General features: G+C 44.1%; 1 protein-coding gene and 1 pseudogene across 6 annotated transcripts in view; one reads left to right on the top strand and one right to left on the bottom strand.

Annotated features, from left to right (window-relative positions):
* CYSLTR2 (cysteinyl leukotriene receptor 2) overlaps positions 1–7145 on the bottom strand; it is a 30909-nt gene extending 23764 nt beyond the window's left edge. For 4 of the 6 annotated variants that reach the window (XM_032403039.1, XM_032403040.1, XM_032403042.1 and 1 more), the window contains exon 1: positions 7011–7145. Coding sequence is in view for 1 of the 6 variants with exons in the window: in XM_032403038.1 (XP_032258929.1) it covers positions 6922–6947 (26 nt within the window). In the remaining 5 variants the exon portion in view is untranslated. Of the gene's footprint in view, positions 1–6921; positions 6966–7010 lie in introns of those variants that run through there. The other 2 variants (XM_032403041.1, XM_032403038.1) reach the window with 2 other exon arrangements.
* Positions 7146–10277: 3132 nt separating this feature from the next.
* LOC116631331 lies at positions 10278–10509 on the top strand (annotated as a pseudogene).
* The last annotated feature ends 14864 nt before the right edge of the window (positions 10510–25373 follow it).

The raw sequence follows: 25373 nt of genomic DNA, 5'->3' as shown, positions 1-25373 counted from the left end.
AGCACTTTGGAGCATTCTGCTGCTCCCATCTCTCCTCTGCCCTGTCTCTCCCAAAGTGCCTCAAAGTGCCCCAAAGTGCAAGTCAGTTCACGAACCACCAAGCTAATGCCCCGTTGTTTTCCAAATGCCATTTATTTCCCCATGCCTCATAGCCACTGAGAAGTCAACACCTTGGCCCAGATCTGCTGTAAACCAGTAAACGCTGAATAGTGTTTATGGCTCTGCAAGTTCCCTGAGGAGGAAATTCTCTAATTCATTTTCTCTGTACTGCAGAGATTCTCCTTAACAGCTTTGGGGCCAGGGGGACTTTTCAGCCAGAGTCCTAGGGCCTGATAATTCACCCTGAAGGATAATTGGAGTTTCTGCTCCGTGACCGATGCAGAGTCTTACTGTCTAGTTTTCATCCTCTAGTTAGGACTCCACATTTGGAAGTTGGAAAGCTCACAGAGCTCTGTCCTCCCAGATCCCACCAACCTGTGCCTGACTCGCCCTGGAGCTCGGCCGGCAGAAAATTCAACGTGTGGTTGTTCATAGGATTGCTGCGGGTTTCTGGAGTAGCTTGCAATCCCTGAGCAAGAGTCTTTGGATCTGGCCCATTTCCCATCTGGGGAAGACCTGAGTGAGCCCTTACCGCAAGGATGGGAAAGCTTTCACAAGCAGTTGTCACAATAGGCCGGGGATCTCTGTGGGCTCCCGAGCGTGCTGAGCACTTTCTCCCTTGTAATTGTCTGACCTAAGTGGTTTCTTTTGTAACCAGACTTTCCAGCCCCCATTGCCATCTCTCCTCAGATTCTTCAGCAACCCGCCGGGATCGGAAAGGAGGATACTGCTGATTGGTCCGTCTCCCTGAACTGCCTGCTGACTAAATTCCAGAATGTTCCAAGAAAGTTCAGAAACCCCCAAAATTCTGCATTTCATTAATTTGGTTTCTAATTTTAGTTCTAAAGACCAGACACCTTATCGTATTAAGTTTCCTAATTAGAACATTTTCTTAAAATCACAGCAGTTGGGTTGTTAGCTTTTCGATGATTTCGCCCAGCTGCGGATCCTCATGTGCCCTTCAGTTTGCATTTGCCTTCCTCTCCTTCTAGCACTTTCCCCGACTTCTGAGAGCTCAGGGAAGCCACCAGAGCCTTCCTGGCCTGGGCTCTGCCTAAAGCTGCTGGGCCTTCTTGAAATGTTGACTATTAGGCCCAGTTTGGGGGTGGGGCTAGACATGCAGCACCCACTGGCTGTGGCCTTCTTCCACCGAAAGGAGAACCTTGCTCAGACCACAGAATGTATGGTAAAATGACAACCACCACCACTGACGTACATGGACAGACAGAAGAAGAGGCACCTTAAGAACATAATGTGTATCGCCACATTTGGGCAAAGGTCCGCATGGCTGAAAAGTGACCATGTCGAAAGTGTCAGAGGTCAGATATCAGCATCAGACTTACGGGTTAGCAAGATTTGCCTTTTTTCTACCCTTTGCTGACAAGCTTTCTTCCACTGTTTGCTTGCTTGCTCTTCTCCTCTTGTTTGCACATTCTCCCTGTGAAGTTCCTTTCTGGATAATTTTCCTGTGCAAAAAGGTGCCGATGTATTTTGGACATATTTGGGGATAACTGCCCCTTAAAATTGGACTCTTTTCACAATTTCATTCTTTCCTGTGTATTTTGAGGGTACAAATGCTTCCAGAGAACAATTTATCCCCAGGGGCATAGTGGTAGCTGAACCCTAGCAGAAAGTTGGCATCCGAGCATGTGAGGGGGCCTCTCTCCGCCCGCAAGAGTGAGATGCATGGCATTATCTCTCACATCCTTCTTCCCACCTCTGTCTTCTTAATCTCCTTGTTTCATTCTCTAATGTTCTCCCAAAGCTAGCTTTTCTTCCGTGTTCTTCCTAACCAGTAACACTCAGCCACCACGACAAAGACAAATTGAATGCAAAGAACTGAGTGTGTAAGGGCTGCTCTGAGCCCCTTGAAGATATGACTTCATTTTCTTTAGGCATTATTTTGACTAAGTGCTGTCTTTTCCCTGGCTCTTGTAACTTCTCAGTCCTTGTTTGTTAATAGAACAAATGAACTTATGACACTGATTATGGATTTAATTTTATAAAAATATCTCAACAATGTTTTGTCCCCTAGTGCACTTCACCAGTGTATCTGGGAAGATGTGGTGGTATCCGCGGCTAACCCGGTCTCTGAGCTCAGGAAGGCTGCAGGGCCACTCTACATCTGCCTCTAATCCTCCAGTCTTCTCATCAAAGACAGAAGGAAGACAGAAGGTCAGCAAGTGTCATCTCAGAAGCCATCACCCAACACAGTCCAATAATTTCCTAGGAATTGTGTCAGCCTTAGGACTATCCTTGCCCGCAATCAAAGAGACTATATGACATGACTCAGGGGCTCCCCCAAACCCACTCATTCAAATTAAAACTGCCTCTCTTTCTCTTCCCTCCTACCGAGGCATTTCATATTCCGCCATTAAATTCACTTCTAAGAGCCAAGAAATTATTTACAAAAGTAGCTTGTTAAACAGCCTTTGCTTCCTGGAATGATATAGAGGTATTGTGATATCATAGAAAAGCTTTAAATCACAACAAGAGCAAAATCCTAGCTCTACCCCTTGCGAACTGTGTGAGCATCAGCAAGTACTCAACCTCTTAGAATTATCCAGAAGGCCAAAGGAGGCAACACAGGTGAAAGCCTCCAACACAGCTGCACCGAGCCTGGCACTCATACACAGTCAATGCATTATCATGCTTCATACAACCCTGTCTGTTGCCAAGGTAAGAAGAGCCTGAGAACTTTTTAGTATGCCGGGTGTAGGCCATCTGCATAGGAGAGTAAGAAACCAACAGATAAGGAGAGAATGTTCCGATATGTCTGGAAAAATGGAAAACCAGGGGAATCGGCCAGGAAAGTGCCCTAGGAAGCTGCCAGTAGCGTGTGCGCAGTGGGCATCTGTAACCTAAAGAGGAGAGAGTATGGAACGAAAGCAAACCACGGGCTTTCCTCCTTCCCCGGCCTGCCCTGCTGTCCAGTGTCTCCTCCGAGACAGACCCGGCCTCATTACGCACCCGTCTCCACTAACACCTCTTTTCCATCACAGGGACCAGCTGATGGTGGTCCCAGTACAGGTTGTCATCTTTCCCCTGCACAAAGGACAAGGTCTCCTGTCTCCACTCATGCTATTCTCAGTCCATTCTCTACACAGTGGCTAGAGTAACCTTTCCAAAATGCATATCTTACCATTTGACTTCTGCTTAAAACCCACTATCACATCAAAATGAAGTTCAACTCCAGGCATATCACAATGAGGATCTTGTCAACCAGCATGTTCTCTCCCCACAACTTCCCTCACTAAAATCCATTTCTAGCCTCATGGAACTTATTTCAACGCCCGAAACACACCTGGCTCACTCTTGTCTATTCACTCCGAGCTCCAGCTCCTCTGGCCATCTCTTACCACGCCTCAGGTTTCTTTCTAGACATCACTTCTTCCAGAAAAAGCCTTCTCTGACCCCTCCAGGTCTTGGCTGGCTGCCACCCCACCTGGCCCTGCAGCGCCATGGGCTTCCTGTCCCAGCACTTACCCCTGGGGGCAGCCATAGTTCCTGTCTATCCCCACCCACCAGATTGTTCTCCACCAACGGCAGGAATGGGGTCTCACCTGTCTACTGCTGCATTCCCAGGCCCTAGCACAGCTTGTGGCACATAAATGTGCTCCAGTAAACAACCAATGAATGAGCTGGGGAAGGTATTAGTCACCTCCCTCATTTTATGTCTCACAATAAATATCTTCTAAGGAAAAAAACTCCCAATGGTCTTTTGCAGCAAAATGATGTTTGCGTATTTTTCCTCACAAACTTACTGTTTCTTCAAATATAGGTTCTAGGGACAAGAATACAGAATCAACAGCATGAGGGTAATGGGGGGTTGACAGAAAAGACCCAAATGGTGCTCTGTGCTAAACACTGTAGAAAGGGACACTATTTATGTATCTGAGGGTTGACAGCTGTTTTTCGCACTCTATGCCAAACAAGTTCCTGGTAAGGATCTGTGTCTGCTACAGCTAACAAGGAAAACTGGCTTCAATTCTCTCAGAGAATTTATAAGAGAACAAAATTATTGTCAAGGTAAAACGCAAAATAAAAAGAAACCAACTTCCTTTAAAGATTCTGTGATGCCCCCAAGTACTCTGTAGACAATCACGTCTTCCGTACTAGAGGCGCAAACAAGGTAAAATGCTATCTCCACAGCCTCATAGAAGGACCCTTACGTGGGACATAGTTTTTCTGTAGTGATAAAGAATTCTTGTTTCTATAATGTATAATAAAGGTATGTGGACTGGATCCTTTTAAATTCTTCCAGCTTAATCTTAAAACCTCTGGAGCAAATAGGCTCCACTCCCCTCTCTTTCCCTCCACCTGCTTCTTCTCTCTGTCCCTCCCCTGGCCTGTCCTCCCTCCCTTCTCCTCTTTTCTTCCTTCTTGTTCTTCTTCAAATCTGCTTCCCCCTTTCCTTAAAATCTCTCTTCAAACACTAGAGATGCAAAAAGCTTTCTTTCCTGACCCTGGCTCTTCCTAAGGACCCTTCCACCTTTGTGATTCTTTGGTTCCAACTCACTGCTCCAGCTTCCGTTTCTTTCTTCGTCAAGGGCGTCAGCCCAAACCACCACCAAGTCATCATTCCAATAGGAGAAGTTTTCATTTAAATATTGCCAGACATTGTACCATTTTCTCCATGGTTGAGTTAATATAAAGAAGTTAATAGTTTCAACAGCGATAAACATAAGCTGTTAACTAACCTTCACATTTATTGTTGAATTAATTTATTTATACCTTTCCGTCTATTCTTTTTTTTTTTTGAAGATTTTATTTATTTATTTGACAGAGAGAGACACAGCGAGAGAGGGAACACAAGCAGGGGGAGTGGGAGAGGGAGAAGCAGGCTTCCCGCCGAGCAGGGAGCCCGATGCGGGGCTCGATCCCAGGACCCTGGGATCACGACCCGAGCCGAAGGCAGACGCTTAACGACTGAGCCACCCGGGTGCCCCTCCGTCTATTCTTAATGGAACCCATGTGCTAGGTTTTGTGCAAGGACTCCATCCTCAAGCATTCTTGGTCAGCAGAGGGATTGAGACCTGCACATAAGTAAGTCCAGTACAAAGAAGGCAACGGTCAGTGCCCCGAGAAAATCACGGATGCAGTGCTGGAGGTTCTGACAATCATTTGATAAGGCGCTATAGCAAAGCTGAGCAACCCAAACAAATGCCTGCCTTTCTCTGCATCAGCCAGCTTGGCTACTGCATTCAGGAGAGCCCCCTGGATAATGGTACAAGCCCTTGTTTGGCTTTTATCTTCCAGGCTTAGCCTTGGAGGACTAGTGTGCCTCAGATGTCTGTGTGTGTAAGACAAACTTGAAAAATGGGAGTCCCTGAGTCTGGAATACACATGAGATACTAAAAATGCCCAAGGTGATCCTGACACATAGCAATGAGCACATTGCAAAAAGATGTTATTTTTCTTCCAGAACTGGTGTTGTTTATGTTCTGTTGTACCCCTTATGACCCCAGGCTGGTAGGAAGGCAGAATACTAACAGATGCTGGGCATAATTTTGATTCATTTGGAGCATTCTGGAGCCCCAACCTCTCTAACTTTTAGCCAATGCACTGGAAACAAATCCATCTCCTTAAAGCATTAGTAAATTGAAATTTGTAGATTCTCATCACAAGAGTTTATGTGGTTAAGGTGGATGATAGAAATTTCTAGAGGTTTTGGGGTGCCTGCGCGGCTCAATCGGTTAAGCGTCTGTCTGCCTTCAGCTCAGGTCATGACCCCGGGGTCCTGGGATGGAGCCTTGGGGTCCTGGGATAGAGGGTTGGGCTCCCTGCCCAGTCAGGAGTCTGCTTCTTCCTCTGCCCCTCCCCCCTACTCGTGCACACTCTCTCTCTCTCTCACTTTCTCTCTCTCATATAAATAAATAAAATCTTTTAAAAAATTTCTAAAGGTTTTGTTCATTTTATGTTTCCTACAAATTATTTTTGCATTATTAATATAGTATACAAAGGGAGATTTGGGTGGCTTGCCTGAAATTGTACCTCTCCTTCCCTTAATATGTATTGATCTCAGGTATGTGTCAGAGACAGGAAAATATTTCAAATGACCTAGGTATGAATGACAGCTATTATTATGCTGGCCACCCATTAGAACAACCTGGGAAATTTTTTGAAAAAAACAAAACAGAACAAGAACTACTACAGATGACTGGCTTATCTCCAAAATCAAAGTTTCAGTTATTCTAGGGATACTTTTTAATTTCCTCAGAATCAGGTGATTCTGGCTGAATGTGCAGCTAAACCAAATTCAGGTCCCAAAGGGTAATAAACAGATACACACATACACTCTCACACATGCTCTCCCTCTCATTTAACCTCCGAGCAAAACCACTGACACTTACATTCTCAAATTTAACCTCCTCTCCCCCAAAAAACCTTCTCTCCCCTGAATGGGAAAAAATACATTTTACGTAATAAAATGACCCAATCTATGAAAAATAGGAAAGATGCTATCTGGTCAAAACCAGGGGAATGCTTGCGCGAGGTATGGTAAATCTCAATGCAACAGTATCCAGCAATTTAAAATTAGGATTGTGAAGAATTTACAGCAATGTGGAAACAGTTTATGCTCTAATGGAAAAAATGAACATCAAGTAATCCATGCTGTATGGACACAACAGTGGAAATCAAACTAAAATTATATGCAGACATGCAAAAAAGAATGGAAAGAAATACCCACCCCCAAATGTCAATAGAGATTAGCTCAGTGGTGGTTTTGCTTTCTTCTCCTTTTTTTGTACTTTCCCAATATCTTTTAAACAGCCATGTATATGGTAGAAAGAAATTTACAGTAGAACAAAATAAACTTACTTTTCAGAAGGCATGCTTCTGACCATGAAGTGATCAGCAAGGTCCAATTCTCAATAACGAATGAACGAAACAAAGATAAAAATGCTCACCCGAAGGTCTCTGTGTTCCGGCTGCCTTGGCTCTGTCTCCTCTATTCCTCCTGCTTTCCTCCTCCAAGTAATTCAGCTTGCTTATTTAAAAGAAAAGTGAAACAGCAAATTTATTTTATAAAAAGTTTCAGCTAATAGCAAGAGAATAAGGAACTTTGGTCAGCTGGTCTGTCTGGGCTTTATAGGACTTGGTGGGGGCGTTGGTCTGGCTTCCTTCTTAAGAAGAGGAACTATTGCAGTTAGGGACTACATCTAAAAGGAAGAAGACTGGATTAACCCTGTCCCTCTAATGACTGTTTTGATTAGCATCTTTCACAACAGATCTTGGGGATGTGATGGGCTAGACTCAGGAGTATTAAGTGGCTATTAGTTCTCCTAAAAGGTTTTTGTGTCTGTAACAACAGTAACAGCAATGCTGCCTTACATGCCTTATGGGTATAGCACTTTAGAGCTGTTTAGAGCACTTCCCATCACCGACTTGCTTTTTCCGATTTACTTGCACATGGGCAGAGGCTTTCCCCATTCTACTACAAATGTTCTGTGGGAGGTCACCAATGACCTCCTCATTGCTCACATAAAAGGTCCCTGCTCAGTTCTCATCTTCCTTCCCCAATTCATTGTGCAATTAAAGGCCACTTTCTTGAAACTTTCTCCTTTTTGTTTCTCTGACTCTCCTCATTCTTTTTCTACCCCTTGGGCTGCTTCTTCTTGCCTTCCTTTCTGATGCTTTTCTTCTACTCCTTTTCTAAATGTGACTTTGCCTCAGAAGTCTGTCTTCTGACCTCTTCCTACCGTATTCTCTTGCTTTTATTTATATTGTCCACATCCATGGATACATTTAACATGGCCCCTCCCAAGCATACACAGCAGCATCTACCCCATCTAATCAAATGGCATCACAATGATTCAGCCAGTTATTCTATCTGTAAGCCTAGAAGTCATTCTTAACTCCTCTCTTTCTCCCACAACCAATATCCAAGCCCAACCAATTCTATTCGTTCTACCTGCAAAATGTGTCCTAAATCCAACCATTTCTTACTTCCCCCACCCCCATTAAAATCTTCATCATTTCTTGGATAGAATGCTGCAGTAACATTAAGCAAGAACTAAAAGACATCCAAATTGGAAAGAAAGAGGTAAAACTATGTCTGTTTGCTGACGATGTAATCTTGTATGTAGAAAACCCTTAAGATTCCACACACAAACAACTGTTGGATCTAATAAACAAATTCATCAGTTGCAGGATACAAAATTAACACACAAAAATCAGTTGCATTTCTATATACTGACAATGGACATTTCAAAAGGAAATTAAAAAAAAATTCTAATTACAATAACATCAAGAAGAATAAACAAAAACAATACTTAAGAATTAACTTAGGAGGGGCGCCTGGGTAGCTCAGTCGTTAAGCGTCTGCCTTCGGCTCAGGTCGTGATCCCAGGGTCCTGGGATCGAGCCCCGCATTGGGCTCCCTGCTCAGCAGGAAGCCTGCTTCTCCCTCTCCCATTTCTCTGCTTGTGTTCCCTCTCTCGCTGTCTCTCTCTCTGTCAAATAAATAAATAAAATCTTAAAAAAAAAAAAAGACTTAAAAAAAAAGAATTAACTTAGGAGACGAAAGACTTGTACACTGAAAACTGCAAAACGTTGCTGAAAGAAATTAAAGAAGACATAAATAAATGGAAAGACATCCCATGTTCATGGTTTGGAAGACTTAATATTATTAAGACATCAATACTACCCAAATCAATCTACAAATGCAATATAATCTCTATCAAAATCCTAAAGATGTTTTTTTGTCTCAGACGTAGAAAAATCTATTCTAAAATTCATATGAAGTCTAAAGGGACTCCCAGATAGCCAAAACAATCTTGAAAAAGAACAAAGTTGGAGGACTGATACTTCCTGATTTCAAAACTTACTACAACACAGAGTAATCAAAGCAGTATAGTCTTGGCATAAAGATAGATATATAGCCTAATGAAGTAGAATAGAAATTCCAGAAATAAACTCTCACATATATGTTCTAATAACTTTTGATGAGGGTGCCAAGACCATTTACTGGGAAAAGAAAACACTTTCAACAAATAGTTCTGAGAAAACTGAATATCCACATGCAAAGGAATGAAGCTGGACCCTTACCTATTACCATACACAAAAAATTAATTAAAAATGGATCAAAGACCTAAACATAAGAGCTAAAACTATGAAACTCTAGAAGAAAATATAGGGGAAAGGTTCATGCATTTTGCAATGATTTCTTGAATATGACACAGGCTTTAAAAGAAAAAAGTAGACAAATTTGACTTTATCAAAACTATAAATTTTTGTGCATCAAAGGACACATAAACAGAGTAAAAAGGCAATCCACACGATGGTAGAAAATATTTGCAAAACACATATCTGATAAGGGATTAATGTCCAGAATAAAAATAGAACTCCCAAAACTCAACAATAAAAACTAACAACCCAATTTAAAAATGGGCAAAGGACTTGAATAGATATTTCTCCAAAGAAAATATACAAAGGCCAATAAGTACATGAAAAGATATACAACCTCACTAATCATTACAGAAATGCAAGTCAAAACCACAATAAGATACTACATCCTACTCATTAAGATGACCATTACCAAAAAAAGAAAATAACAAGTGTTAACAAGGATGTGAAGAAATTGGACTCTTGGATATGAAGAAATTGGACTCTTGTGCATTGCTGGTAGGATGTGTGTGGTTTCTCAAAAAATTTAAAATAGAATTACATTCCATGTGATCCGGCAATTCCACTTCTGAGTATATACCCCAAAGAAGTGAAAGCATCTACCGCATACCCAGGTACATTTGAAGAGCTATTTGTACACTCATGTTCATAGTAGCATTATTCACAATAACCAAAAGGTGGAAGCAACCCAAGTGTCCACTGATGGGTGAATGGATAAACAGAATATACTATATGCATACAATGGAATATTATTCATCAGTAAAAAGGAAGGAAATTCTGCTCCCTGCTTAGCAGGGAGTATACTTCTCCCTCTGCCCCTCCCTTGGCTTGTGCTCTCTCTCTCACAAAGATAAATAAATGAATAATCTTAAAAAAAAAAGGAAGGAAATCCTGACACGTGCTACAACATGGATGAACCTTGAAGACATTATGGTAAGTGAAATAAGACAGTCACAAAAAGACAAAAACTGTATGATTGCACTTATATGAGGTATCTACACTAGTCAAATTCGGGAGCCCCCCCCCCCCCCCCCCCCCCCCCCGGCAAGATGGCACCACCCGCGTTATCGCACCCCTTCCGCAAGCTGTTGGGTCTGGCTGGGCTCCCAAGCAGCTCCTCAGTGTGATCAAAGTTCTACATTTAGAAGCCACCACATGACAGACCCGACTGGCTGAGAGTTGGACTGACCTTTGGCCACCTCCATCTTCTTGCGGATCTATCTCATCAAACAACCTGATGAAGATGGTTTAGCGTACCAAAGAAGAAGTGGGTTGGAATAAACTACTGAAACACCTATGCAGTTTGCTCCGTACAGTGATTTTTTTTTTTTTTTAAAGATTTTATTTATTTGAGAGAGAGAGAATGAGAGAGAGCACATGAGAGGGGGGAGGGTCAGAGGGAGAAGCAGGCTCCCCGCCGAGCAGGGAGCCCGATGCGGGACTCGATCCAGGGACTCCAGGATCATGACCTGAGCCGAAGGCAGTTGCTTAACCAACTGAGCCACCCAGGCGCCCCCGTACAGTGATTATACCAGTTCCTTGGATCCACCAATCTGTTGAGTCATAAATGTGACAGAAAAAGTGATACGGGAATGGGTGTCAAATCAGCATTTGTGTTTTGCATCATTAAATGAAAAAATAAAAATACTTTCGTATTCTTAAAAAAATAAAATTTAAAAAAATTAAAGTAGTCAAATTCATAGAGACAGAAAGTAGAAGGGTGGTTGCCAGCAGCTAAAGGAAGGGGGAAGTGAGGAGTTATTTAATGGGTGCAGAGCTTCAGTCTTATAAGATGAAGAAAGTTTTGGAGATGGATAGTGATTGCACAACAGTGTGAATGGACTCAACGCCACTGAACTGTACACTTAAAAATGGTAAATTTTATGTTATGTATGTTTTACCACATTTTTAAAAATAAGTAATTTTTTAAATAAATTGGAAAAGTCTTTAAAAAAAAGAATGCTGTCTAACATCCTACCTGTCTTCCCATTTCCACTCTTGTTATTCTACCCTAAGTTGTTTTTTTTTTTTTAAGATTTTATTTATTTATTTGATAGAGAGAGAGGGAGAGAGCACACAAGCAGTGGGAGCGGCAGGTGGAGGGAGATGGAGAAGCAGACTCTCTGAGGAGCAGGGAGCCCGATGTGGGGCTAGATCAGAGGACCCTGGGATCATGACCTGAGCCAAAGGCAGACGCTTAACAACTGAGCCACCCTGGCGCCCCCTACTGTCAAGTTTTTTAAGAGTAAATCAAATCATGGCAGTCTCCTGCTCAGAACTCTGTAATGATTTCCCGAAATTCTCAGAATAAAAATCCTCTTAATCAAAAAAAAAAAAAAAAAAAAAATCCTTCCAGTCTACAAAGGCCTGACCTATCAGCCCATCGTCCTACATATCTGTACAACTTCATCTCTGTCCCTTTCCTACTGCTATTCCAGGCACCTGGGCCAGAATGTCCCTGCCCCTTGACTCCCTCACTTCATTTGGGTCTCTGCTTAAATGCCACCATCCCAGAGATGACTTTCCCGATCTCCCTTTCTTTTCTTTTTCTTTTTTTTAAAGACTTTATTTGTTTGGGAGAGAGAGAAAACGAACAGGGGGAAGGGGCAGAGGGAGAGAGAAAGAGAGAAGCAGATTCCCGCAGAGCAGGGAGCCTGATGTGGGGCTCGATCCCAGGACCCTAGGATCATGACCTGAGCCGAAGGCAATCGATGAACCGACTGAGCCACCCAGGCACCCCTCCTGATCTCCCTTTCTAAAAGAGCTCCCCACTCTACACACTCTATCCCCACCTTAACCTGCTTTATTTTGCTTTATAGTGTTCATCACCATCTCTACTTCTTTAATATCATATATTTGTAAGCTGTTGAACTCCTATAATATGTTTGTGTAGACTTCTCCGACTCCTTGGGGTTCTGGCCACCTCAGATGTCTGCAGCTGCCTGTGTCCTGGTCCCACCCTTGGCTCCTGCACACGTTATCAGGAGCCCCACACTTAGGCCTGTGGACACTCCACCTTTTTTTGTCCATACCCCTGCCCCTTCAAAGAGCTGCCCTTGACCACCACTAGGACAAGACAGCTCCACAAACTATATGCTCTGACACAGCTGGGGAGGCGGACACACAGCCCTTGGGGACATTTGGCTGGTGAATTCTCAAGTATCCTGAGCACACTATAGACAGCAAAGTTGGGGGAGGTTAGCTCCACAGACTCCCGGCGCCCTTGGGACAGGAAGGGCTAGAGGAGGACCCGTGAGGGGTCCTCCAAAGCATGGCTCCCAGAGCAGTGGTTCCTCATGCCCATGTACGAGCTGTCTGCCTTCATGGACCCGCTCCAGCCTCCCTTCCAAGTCACATGTACTGTTCATGGCTCTCTTGCTCCCTTCCCATGCACCAAACTGAATTGTTTGCTTATCTCCCAAAATAAAGAGCCCTATTTTAGGACCCAAGAGTAGCACAAAATGGTAAGTTTAGTTGTGTTGGATAGAAAACAGAAAATGCTTCCTTGAAAATAAATAAGGCAGACTTTGTTTTGCTTGCTTATAGTTTGTTTGCTGGAGCTGTAACAGACCTTACAAATCAACACGATTCTTCCAAAGAAGCGGAGGCTTGGACCTGCTAAGGAGCTCGGTGCTGGCCCAGAACCCGAGGCGGGGGCCTAAAAAGCTGCAAACAGTTCCCAGGGCCCACCCGTTGGACCCCATTCCACCAGTGTCCTCTGCCAGCCCAAAGGCCACAGTAAAGACAGGCTGGCTCTGACTACACCCTCACCCTAGGTCTCCTAGAACCTTGGAAACCACTGATTCTAGCACCTGGCCCCATCCCCTCCCAGCCTTGACCCTGGCCTGGTGATAGGAGCTGGAATGGCAAATCCTTCCTCATCCCATCTGTAGGTCCCACAGGTGACAAAAATCTTGAAACTTGGAGGATAAAAAAAAAAAAGGTCTTCCTCAAAACCTCTGGGCTGCCGCAGTTGTGAATATGAAGAGGAAAGAGGCTTCTAGAACCACTGTGTGACTATCCCACAGCTCTCCAGCAACGGCTGTGCACAGGACAGTGTGGTGAGGTGACCTTGACACCTCAGAACCCCGGGGGTGAGGGTGGGGGCTTATCTGTGCCGCTTCTTTGTGGAGCTGTGGAGAGGGGGCTGCGGCTACAGCTGCAGCTTGGAGAACAAGGTCATTCCCGGGCCTGGGACTCTGTTTCTAGTATTTGATTGACCCAAGTGGACATTAACAGTGTACAAGTATCACATTACTATTCTCACCTTCAGGAAAAAAAAGACAGTTTGAGAAACAAAGTCTACAAGCAATCACTGTAGGTTTTCATTCTCCTCCCCCCAAAATCTAGCAAATTGACAAATGTCCGACTCATTAAAATAAAAACAGTGAAAAAAATTTAACCCTACACACCCCGAACTAACTCTTGCGTATCAGGTTTCCAAGGAGCAGAAAAAGACTCTCTTCAGTGGTTAGAAAGACAAGGAAGGAAAACCTCTTTTTATCCCCTCTACCTCTAACTCTGTAAACCTCTGGTAGAGGAGAAATCTCATCAAGACTTTCTTTTATTTTTATTTATTTATTTATTTATTTATTTATTTATTTTTAAGATTTTATTTATTTGACAGAGAGAGACACAGTGAGAGAGGGAACACAAGCAGGGGGAGTGGGAGAGGGAGAAGCAGGCTCCCCTCTGAACAGGGAGCCCGATGTGGGACTCGATCCCAGGACCCTGGGATCATGACCTGAGCTGAAGGCAGATGCTTAACAACTGAGCCTCCCAGGCACCCCAAGACTTTCTTTTATTTTTAGACCAGTCTGGAACTTCTAAGCATTCCAAAAGCAGGCAGTCACTTCACTGCAAAGGACCCATTAGAAAGTCTTTCTTTGTACCACTTTGCCTGATAACATAGAGATGAAATCTCACTGTAATACGAGATTTCCAGGATGGCGAATGAAGGCATTTGTTTAGAGTAGAAACGGAAAGGTTTCATTTCTTCAAACAGAAAAATAAAATCCTGAGAGAGCAGAGAAATAAATCAACATATTTTTCTAATTTGTTGTTCCTGACAACCTTGAGAAAAAACAACAAAAAAGTCAGCCTGTTTCATGCACAGCATGTTTCAGTGCAGAGAACTTGTCTGGAACTCTTCAGGGCCTGCAGAACTCCTGCAGGAAAGATAGGAATCAGCTCTGATTTTGAAGGAGATCTCAGTTGATCCTGGATGACAAAGTGAATTAGGGAAATTCAGGGTCAATTTCTTGCTGATTACACTGATGCACCAGTCACAGAACCTTTTACTCAGAGCTGTAGAGACATAAGCTTGAATCTAGCAGGTATGTTCTTGTAAACACAAACCTGGGATTCCTACAAAGTCAGAACTACTGTTAAAATGCTAGGGCATCAGAGAATGTAGCTTATTTTCATGATGCAAGATTAAACACCAAGGAAGAAGTCCGTGGGAGTCATGTTTATATTTAGGTCAATAACAAAGGGAAAGGATAGAAGTGAAGCTCAGGGAATTTAGAAAGCACCAAAGTTTATGCACGGGACAGATGATAAGACAAACAGATAAAAAAAATTACCCAGTGTAGTGGGCTGAATGGTGACACCAAAGCTATGTCCTCATCCTAATCCCAGAGTATTCTGAATCAGAGTAAATTGTGTTCACAGTGGCTCAACTGCTTACAAATCATAATCCTTGGATAGATGTTAACACAGTCAGTTTTAATGTTTATTCCTTACTTATACTGGATACACAGAAGTTTAAATATACAAAAGGCAAAGCCAGCATGGTTTACTAGGACCGAAGTGTGGTGACAGCCCCAGCAGCTTTCGAGGGATAAATCCACCTACACCCTACCCTCTGGGACCTCCTTCCCTCCGAGCCATCCTTTGAGCAATCACTCCTCAGGCATTGCTTGATGTTGAGTGAAACAAAGCCTACCCGGGACTTTACTAGTTTACTATTGCAAAATCTAATTACTGGGCTGCTCCCTAGCATTCATGTTTCAAAGTTTAAAAACCCAACCCAAACCAAACCAAAACAAGAAAACTACCCACAGAGCATCCATGAGAGTTGAAGTTCTGCCCTTCCCCAGTGTGGGCTCTCTGGTACTTGGAAAAATTAACAAATATGGCCCTTATATGGCAAAAGCTGTGACTAAGTGAAGAATCCCGAGAAGAGGGACACCTGGATGGCTCAGTCATTAAGCGTCTGCCTTCAGCTCAGGTCATGATCCCAGGGTCCCTGCTTGGCTTTGAGCCCCGCATCAGAGCTGCCTTCCCTGGGTTGAGTCTGAGTCTGAAGCCAGAGCTTTAAGAATTAATGTAGGCAGCTAAGGCGTGGGGGGACTCTCTACTTGGCGGGAAGCCTGCTTCTCCCTCTCCCACTCCCCCTGCTTGTGTTCCCTCTCTCTCTGTCTCTCCCTCTGTCAAATAAATAAATAAAATCTTAAAAAAAAAAAAAAAAGGAAAATTGTTGGAAAAAAAACCCCGAGAGGGGCTCTCCTGGATTATCCCGGTGGGCCCAAAATGCAGTCGCAGTTATGCCTGTAACAGAGAGGCTGAAGGACGTGTGACAGAGCCACCCCGAGGAGAAGGCCATGTAAAGTGGTTACAGAGGTGCAACCACCAGCCAAGGAATTCCTGAAGCCACCTGAAACTGGAAAAGGCGAGGAAGGAATTCCCCAGAGCCTCTAGACGGAGCACCTTGATTTCAGACTTTTGGCCTCCAGAACTGTGAGAGAATTAATTTCTGTTGTTTTAAACCACCAAGGTGATGGTAATTTGTTCCAGCAGCCCTGGGGAACTCATACACCTAACCTTCCCCAACCATGAAGACCTGAAATGCAAGGAGAAAGTGATCAGTTGACCAATAGGTTTAACTAATCCACAGTGGATTTTTTTTTTTTTTACTAAAATAAAAATCCTTCTATTTTAATGTTTTGATTTTTAACCTCTCATATTTGATTCTCCCTTCAAAGGAACAACTTAGCTTCCAGAGCGGGATCAGCTCTCTGGAGAGGCAGATGGCCTGGAGTGAGCGTTAATGGCCACTCCAGTCTGCTTTAATCAGAGGGGCAGGGAGGAGATGGAGAGAAATGTGCTGTGTGTTGGTCATGTGACGCACACCCTCCAACCCGCACACCTCCCCTTTGCAAAGTGCTTTTGAACACTTTGGTGATGAGTTGCCAAGTTAGAAATTCTAACAGGAGGTGAATTTCCCTTGCAGAATTTGCATGAGAATGAGAGTCAATAGACTCGAACTTTCAGAGACCCAGTCAACAGCCTTTGGGAAGGAGCAGGTCCATTTCCCATGGTACAGCTCTTACAACTGGGTTCAGGCTGAGCTTTCTGTGTGGAGGGGGCCAAAGTTATCTTTACACCCTCATTCCACCATCAGACCCCTTCTTCTCCTTTTCGGCCACCCCTCACCAAGACCCGTAAAATCTCTTGCTGCTTATCCTAGGCCTTTCAGAAGAAGCAAATAGTCAAGTCACTTGGGATAAATTAGTGCCTAACAATGTAGCATCCTAAAAGAAAAAAAAAAAAAAAAAACCAAACCAACAACAGAGAATTAGAGCCTCAACAAAATGCATGGTACAGAAGAGAATTCAATGAAACTTGCTAGTTTAGTTTCAAATCTGTAATTGCTCATCAGTCCCTTCTGGTTTCTTCCAAATCTCAACAGTGGTGTCATGAGCCCTGCTTAACAGGATCTCAACACTCCCTACCTACAGCCCATGGCTTTGGTCCAGGCAGTGAGTGCCTTCTTAATTCCCACCTTGGCCTGAGGTGGTAGGTGGCCAGGCAAGAATCCTGAAGAGTCAAGAGATAGTCTGGTCCAATCTTGGCAGGTTAGTTGTATGGTCTTAGAAACACACTGGGACCCTCTCCGTGGTGGAGGGGAAGGAAGGAGGACACAAAGATAATAATACAAGGAATTTCTGGGCTAAACTTAGTTTCTTTGCACAAAAATCATAGTGCCATCCCCTAAAAGACAACATTGTAGTTCATTCCCTTCTAGGCATTTTTCTGTGCTGTTATTTGCACATTTGTTGTTTCCTTTGTTTGACGTAAATTTGTATCCTGCTTTTTCCCCACTAACACCTTAAAGCATTTTCCCACTTGAGATTAAATATTTTAATGATTGAATTCTATTCCGTCAACAGGATGCACTGTAGTTGGGAGATTAAACTGCTGTCAGGGTTATTTTTGTTCCCCTGATGCATAAAGCTTTTCCCAAATTCAGGGTGATAGACCACTGTGGATGCTCTGGGTTCGTTCCAATAATAGAATGTAAGGGGGAATTTTGTAACATGAAGTTTAACGTGGTGGATGATGGAAGAAAGACTCTTGAGAAAAATAGCAAATGTGCTACCAGAAAACCCTAAGGAATGTTCTGTTCTCTGCCTTCCCTGGGTTGAGTCTGAGTCTGAAGCCAGAGCTTTAAGAATTAATGTAGGTAGCTAAGGCGTGGGGGGACTCTCTTGATCTCTCACCCTATGGCCAGGCTCTGTGACAGAGCACCTGGGGTTCCCCGAGAGATCCTGTGAGCAATTTCTGCCCAGTTCTGGGCAGAGCGGCAGAAGTGGTGGCGTTACCTGATTCCCCTCTGTGCTTGGCCAGCCCAGGTCCTACCTGTGCTTAGGCATTTAAACAACAGGCACAATGGCAGCACGGTGATGGCCTGATGTCACCCTGGGCCTGTGGTCTCTCCTCCCTTCCCCCAGAGACAGAAGGACGGCCCAGCTTGAGCAGGAAATAGAGAGGCATGGGAAGGTTGGGGACAAGAAGAAGAGGGCAAGAGCTATTGGAAATAGACTGTCGCCCCAGATGAAGACCTCTGAGCCAGACCATTCACCTGGTCCCTTTACCACTGAGGCAGGCTCTGAAGCCCACTGGGCAACTGGAGCCTGGGCTTGCTTACCCTCAGCCCCGTTCCTCACTGCCACCCCGCCTTCTGCTTTGCTCTCTCTGTGGTGGGGCGGCAGGCTCAGCCCTGGAGGCGACACACCTCAGTCCCTCAAGTCATCCCAGCTTCTGGCTGGATTTGGCGCTCGTGGAAAGTGGGGTGTGGAAGAAGGGAGCGAGGAGCCAGGGTATCTCTCCCCATTTGCTCTTCAGGGGGTGTTTCCGGTGGCAGTTGTGTCTCTTCTGTGGCCTGCAAGGCGACCCCTGAGCTCGGGGAAGGCCATGTCCTCCCTCTGTCCCTGCAGCCTTCATGGTAATAGCCTCTCACTGTGCGAATCTGTGTGTTACCATATCTCCCTCTGGTCTCAGCTCCTCCAGCACAGCGTAAACGTTCTGTGTTTTAAGAGCTCAGAGTGGGCTCTGTGTTCCTGGTTGGTCTCTGGCAACTATATCACCCCCGCCCGTGTGAGCGGATGGATGGGTTTCTCTGACAAGCTCCTCGCTCCATGAGGGGCATGTGTTCACCACACACAGACGCCCCCACAGTCAGTGCCCGGGCACCCTCCGTGCGTCCAGCCCACGCAGGCACTGCCCCACACATATCCACATAGTCACTGCGATGATCCTTTGAGATATTGTCAGATGAGACATCACCTAAATAATGAGGTGCCCACATTTCAGAGATGCCAAGTAATTATGCATCCTCCTGCCATTAGCAAATGCCTGGGACACACACCAGAGATCCCTCTGACATTATAAACCATCCATCGGTATTAGGGGATTTCTACTTACAGAAAGGATGGGCTCCTCTTAGCATTGCTGAGCTTTTCCATGGCACTCATTCATTTGGCACTACAGCTTTCTTAATTTATCAGGCTTCTCTCTGTCTCAACAGCCCTGAAAAGGGGGGGCAGCATGTTCTTCTTCAATTGGGCATGCTCAGTAGAATGAACAAAGCAGATGGCCCATGAAAACATTAACACAAAATGCGTCATGTATTCAAGTATTTAAAGAATACTTTGCAACAAATGTTGGAGAGGTTGTGGAGAAAGGGGAACCCTCTTACACTGTTGGTGAGAATGCAAGTTGGTACAGCTACTTTGGAAAACAGTATGGAGGTTCCTCAAAAAATTAAAAATAGAGCTACCCTATGACCCAGCAATTGCACGCCTGGGTATTTACCACAAAGACACAGATGTAGTGAAAAGAAGGGCCATACGCACCCCAATGTTCATAGCAGCAATGTCCGCAATAGCCAAACTGTGGAGAGAGCCGAGATGCCCTTCAACAGATGAATGGATAAAGAAGATGTGGTCCATATATACAATGGAATATTACTCAGCCATCAGAAAGGATGAATACCCAACTTTTGCATCAACATGGATGGGACTGGAGGAGCTTATGCTAAGTGAAATAAGTCAAGCAGAGAAAGTCAATTATCATAGGGTTTCACTTATTTGTGGAACATAAGGAATAGCATGGAGGACATTAGGAGAAGGAAGGGAAAAATGAAGGGGGGGAATCGGAGGGGGAGATGAACAATGAGAGACTATGGACTCCGAGAAACAAACTGAAGGTTCTAGAGGGGACGGGGGTGGGGGGATGGGTTAGCCCAGTGATGGGTATTAAGGAGGGCACGTACTGCATGGAGCACTGGGTGTTATACAAAAACAATGAATCATGGATCACTACATCAAAAAACTAATGATGTATTGTATGGTGACTAACATAACATAATAAAATTAAATTAAATTAAATTAAAAAAAAATAAAGAGTACTTTGCAGTTGATTTAATAGCTGGAGACCTCAGAATTCCACAGGGCCCAGAAAACTGCATTATTTCATCTGAGTCATTAGGGAGGACAAAGAACCAAGATACTTAGGAACTGCCCAGACGAACCAATTCACTTTGCTTTTTGCAGATGAGCCATGAGGCTCCTATTGATGACTTCTCTGGGCCCAATTAGCACTACCCTCTGCTCCAATAGGGAGGGAGAGATCCCCCCAGAAGGAAAGGACCTCTGCCTGGCAGTGCAGCCTGGGCTCTGTCTCGGTGGAGTGGAGAGACGTGGGTTTGGAGAGGAGTAGATGCTGTAGAAAAACAAACAGATGGGAAACATGCAGTGAAGAAGGCATTCTGAAATCCAAATTTTCCACACTCCAGGAATGTCAGTGTTTATAAATCCCTTCCCCTGGTGTATATAAAAAGGCTCTTCTGTTTTGAACACGTTAGGTAATTAGGAGCCTGGAAGGATGAAACCCCAGGAAACCTAGTAGGATACATTAAGGAACCAGCTTGCTGTAAGGCTGTTGTTTTTCCTCTCTGTATAAAATAGCAGGAAAGAACAAATGCGTTTCTCCAATGGGCCAGAATTAGAACATCTCACATGTCTTTGTAGCCCCTCAGTCTATACTCTGACTGACACATAGTAAATGCTCAATAAATATGTGTGTGGATGAAGAAAGAAATGAAATAATCTTGCCAACTTCAAAAAATACATCTAGTCTTTTTTGTTGTTGTTGTTTATCCATTTGTTCAGCAGACATTAAGCAGAGTTCTATCAGTCCCCATGCTGGATGGAAGTATACAACAATACCTAAGACGTGGGTCCTGCCCTCAAGAGGGTCACTGCCTAGTAGAGAGAGGCAGAAAGCGAACATTCCTGAGTACTTGTGCTGGTGGGGCCCTGGAGGAAGGAATGGTTAGTTCTAGCTAACACTACAGGTGCCTCTGTATGAGTGACAACTCTTCTGAATATGAGAATTATAATAAGGTGTAGCTTCATCAGTTACCCGCAACCGAGGACTCTCTATAGAGTTGCCAGGGAGCAGAGGTTGGATTTCCATCTGACTCCCTCTCGGTCCAGGGCACAGCTGGTGCTGCTGCCCTAACTGGCTCTGGCAGGCTCTTCTTCCCAAGGCAGAGGCCAGCAGAAAAAGGCTTCTTAGAGGCTGTGGGGCAGGAACTGGCTCTGGGACAGAAGCAGCTGCCCCAGGTGGAAGGAGGGCCTTCACGGTGGAAGGAATCTTGGGAGAAACGCTGGGGACTCTGTTGGGAGCAGCCGGCCAGCATGGGCTCCACCCTGCTTCACCCTTTCCAGCTCTGTGTGTGTGTGTGTGTGCACACGTGACTTACCCTCTCTGAGCCTCTTTGCTCCCCAGGAAATGATAATAATAGTGTAGCAGCTGAATGGGATTGTTCTTCAGGATGACCAAGTTAATGCATGTGCAGTGCTCAGCACAGGACCTGGTAATACACAGTATTGTGCTAGGTTTTGGGAGAGGATGGAGAGATGAATTGAAAATAGAGCCTACTATTAAGGAGCTGAAAGAATCCTAGTTCAGAGGAGACACTTTCACAAAAATTAATACATTCGATATAGAGTATAAACATTCTGCAGGAAAAAACAGATGAATTAAACTCCTTTAGTGTTATCTTCTAGGCAGGTATGATCAGTCAATTTTATGTCAATGTCACCTTGGCTAGCTGATAGTGGTCAGTTATTTGGTCAAACACTAGTCTAGAGGTTCCTGGAAGGTATTTTTTAGATGAGATTAACACTTAGATCCGTAGACTTTCAGTAAAGCAGGGTGTTCTCTGTCCATGCAGGTAGGCCTCATATAGTCAGATGAAGTCTTAAGAGAAAGACTAAGTGAGTTTACCCAAAATAGAAGAAATTCTCAAGACTGCAATATAGAAACCCTGTCTGAGTTTCTAGCCTGCTACCCTATGAAATTTGGACTCAAGACAACATTAATTCTTACCAGAATTTCCAGCTTACTTTTCTGTCCCATGGGTTTTGAACTTGGCTCCCACATTTGCATGAGCCAATTCCTTAAAATAAATTTGTGTAAGTGTATATGGGTGTGTGTGGGGGGGGGGCGGGTGGGTGTGTGTGCATATCCTATTTGTTCTGTTTCTCTGGACAACCCTAATATAGAGGGTACTGGGCAATTGCAACATATGACATAATTTTATGAGGAATGAGTAGGATTATACACAAGGAGAAAGATTCGGTTAGTAACTGTTCTCTTTGGGGAATACAGATTCACAGCACTTGGGGGGAAAGGGATAATTACACAACAAACCATCTACCTCTCTCTATTGGCAAGTTTTTGTTTTGTGGCCCCCTCAGTCTCAGTTTTGCATTGTATTAAAGCAGGTCTTCTTGAGACTCTACAATTCCAAACAAACCTCTTAAGGAATTCACTTACCTGAAAAGAGTAGACAAAGCAATTTATTTTCACTGTTTGACACTTAGCAGGAGCTGCCTGGCATTTTTATGCATGGTTTATGCCCTCTTTCTAACTCAGTTATAAGCTTTTCTAGGTACTCTCAGCATGTAGCCTTCCATTCTAAACACACAGGTTCTCAATAAACATTGCTTGGATTGAATTGAGTTGAATATGTCCTCCCATGGACCTCAGATTACTCCATTAGAGTATACAAAACTCCCACAAATGACAGCATTCTAGGCAGACCCAAGGGGTAGGTGATCATTTAGAAACTACTCTTACCTCTCTACTTCTCCTCCCTCCATCCTACATACGCAATTCCTGCTCCTTGTTTACCTGTATCTGGCCTCATGCCCAACATGTAGTCAACAATTACCAACAACCAATAAGATGTAGAGCCCCGTGCTTGATGCCTGGTGGGAAAACAAAGGAGCAGAACTCTAGCCTCTTGGTTTCTCGGCCCCTAACTCCAGTGGTCCCTTTCTCCACCCCACCTCTGCCATCTGCCCCCACTGGTGTAGCCTTGACTTTGTCTTCACTGTTAAGCACACCATCTCCAAATTCTCTATTTCAATATCCTGTTCATTCTTGGCTGCCACCTCCTCACCTCCTGATTCACTCCTTCACGCTACCCTTCAAAATCACAGGGCCGGCCCTCTAACCGCCAGAACACACGTGCATGCATTCACACATGCGCATACACACACATCATACACTTCCCAGGCTTAGAGCCCATGGTCCAGCATTCCAGCCTCACTCCTCCAAACACCCTTGGCCCCCTACCTCTCCCGCCATTGAACTCACCTGGCAAAACTCCAACCCTAATTAAATCCAACTATCTGCCTACTATATGGCCACACTCCAGCACCAGAAACTGGGCGAAGAAAATCAAACAATCCTGCTGCTTGTTTTTTTCTTTAAAAATTTAAATGACAGGTTTTAAATGGTCACATTTCCCTGGTAAATCAAGTCCCCTCTCCTCAAGGAGACCATTTGGCCACTTCTCCGCCCTCCTCAAACCTACAAGAAACTTCTTCCCTCACTTTCAGCTTGTGACCTCATTTCAGACTTCACCGAGGAAATACAATTAGATGAGAACTATCTCATCTTCCCACTAACAAACTCAGAACCTATGTGGAGACCCACGCGGATTTTTTGCCTTCTCAACTGATACAAAGGAATAGATTCCTGCTCTTCTCCAAAGCCAGGTGCTCTCCTGTGCTCTCCAGCCAACCATCTCTCCTTACTCAAGCTCTTGTTCCCACAGCATAAATTTCTTCCTTGCTGGATCATTCCAGTCAACATATTAATATGCCTTATTATGACCCATTCAAATAGATTCTTTGACCCCATGCCCCTTTAGCTAGCTCTCCATTTCTTTGTTTGCCTTTAAAGCAAAGAAATTGTCTTTTTCATTCTACTCCCTCATCCTCCATTCTCTACACAATTCCCCCTCCCAACCAGGCTTTCATCCTCATCAACCCGCCCAAAGACTCTTTTTTTTTTTTTTTTTTAAGATTTTATTTATTTATTTGACAGAGAGAGACACAGCGAGAGAGGGAACACAAGCAGGGGGAGTGGGAGAGGGAGAAGCAGGCTTCCCGCCGAACAGGGAGCCCGATGTGGGACTCGATCCCAGGACCCTGGGATCATGACCTGAGCCGAAGGCAGACGCTTAACGACTGAGCCACCCAGGTGCCCGCCGCCCAAAGACTCTTAACGAGACCACCAGTGACAGCTATTTTGTCAACTCCAGTGGTCAGTTCTTGTCCACATCTTCTCTGTCCTCAGAAGCACTGGCCATTAACCACTATGTCCATGAAACACATTCATCCCCAGATTTCATGATGCCACAAGATCCTGGTTGTCATCCTACTTGAGTGGCTACTCCTTTTTTTTTCTTTAATATGGAAAGTCTTAAATATGTACAAAAGTAAACAGTATAATATAATCAACTCTCATGTTCTTATCACTCAGCTTCAACTCATGACCAATCTTGTTTCATTTATCTTCTACCCACTTCCCCCTCCCAAATTATTTACAAGTCCCAGATATATTACTTCATCCATAAATATTTCTGTTTCTCGAAATAAGGACTCTTTTATTAAAAAAAAAATAACTACACTATCTTGTCACCCCTAAAAAAATTAACAATCCTTAATATCATCAAATATCAAAGGTTACTCCCTCTTAGCTTCCTTTGCTGGCTCCCCTCCTCTACCCGACCTCTAAATGTTGGAGTCTCAGGCTGTGTCCTCTGTTCTTTTCTCTTTTTATGCTCCTTCCCTAGGTGATCTCATTCAGTCATAGAGCTTTGAATGTCAGCTATATGTTTATGACTCTCCTGAGTTCCAGTTTTCTGTGGTTAATGGCTTAACTTAAATTTCTAATGAGAACATCAATTTTGATGTGACAGAACAGGATCTTTGATTCTTTCTCCACCCACCCTTACCCCAAAACCTTCTCAACTTCCAGCTTTACCCATCCTAATAAATGACACTACCATCTGTATTTTTTGCTCAGTTAAGAATCTGGCAGTTATCCTTGATTTCTTGATTTCACTTCTAACTGATGTAGGGTCTACTATTTGGCTCCAGTGTTTTCTCTTCTTCCACAGTATAGAACTTTTGCTGGGCACACATGCACCCAGAATAAAGATGGCACTTCTCCACTTCCCTTGCACCTAATTGTGGCCCTAGGACTTGGTCCTGACCAATTGGATGTAAATGGAAGTGTCAAGGGACCACTTTTTGTCTCTCCTTTATCACTTTCTCTATTTTGATGTCTTGAAGGAAGAGGCTGCTTTGGGGATGAGGGTCACACCCTAAGATGCCCTAATAGTGAGCTGTTAGTATGTGGATCATTCAGGGTCTAGTCTGGAGATAGAATTTATTATTTTTTTAAAAGATTGTATTTATTTATTTGAGAGAGAGAGTGTGAGAGTGCACGAGCAAGGAGGGGGAGGGGCAGAGGGAGAGGGAGAAGCAGGCTCC

This window comes from Phoca vitulina, unplaced genomic scaffold (genome assembly GCF_004348235.1).
Source record: "Phoca vitulina isolate PV1807 unplaced genomic scaffold, GSC_HSeal_1.0 scaffold5, whole genome shotgun sequence".
Taxonomy (NCBI): domain Eukaryota; kingdom Metazoa; phylum Chordata; class Mammalia; order Carnivora; family Phocidae; genus Phoca; species Phoca vitulina.
The sequence above is the reverse complement of the archived record's forward strand: the minus strand, read 5'-3'. Positions and strand labels throughout refer to the sequence as shown.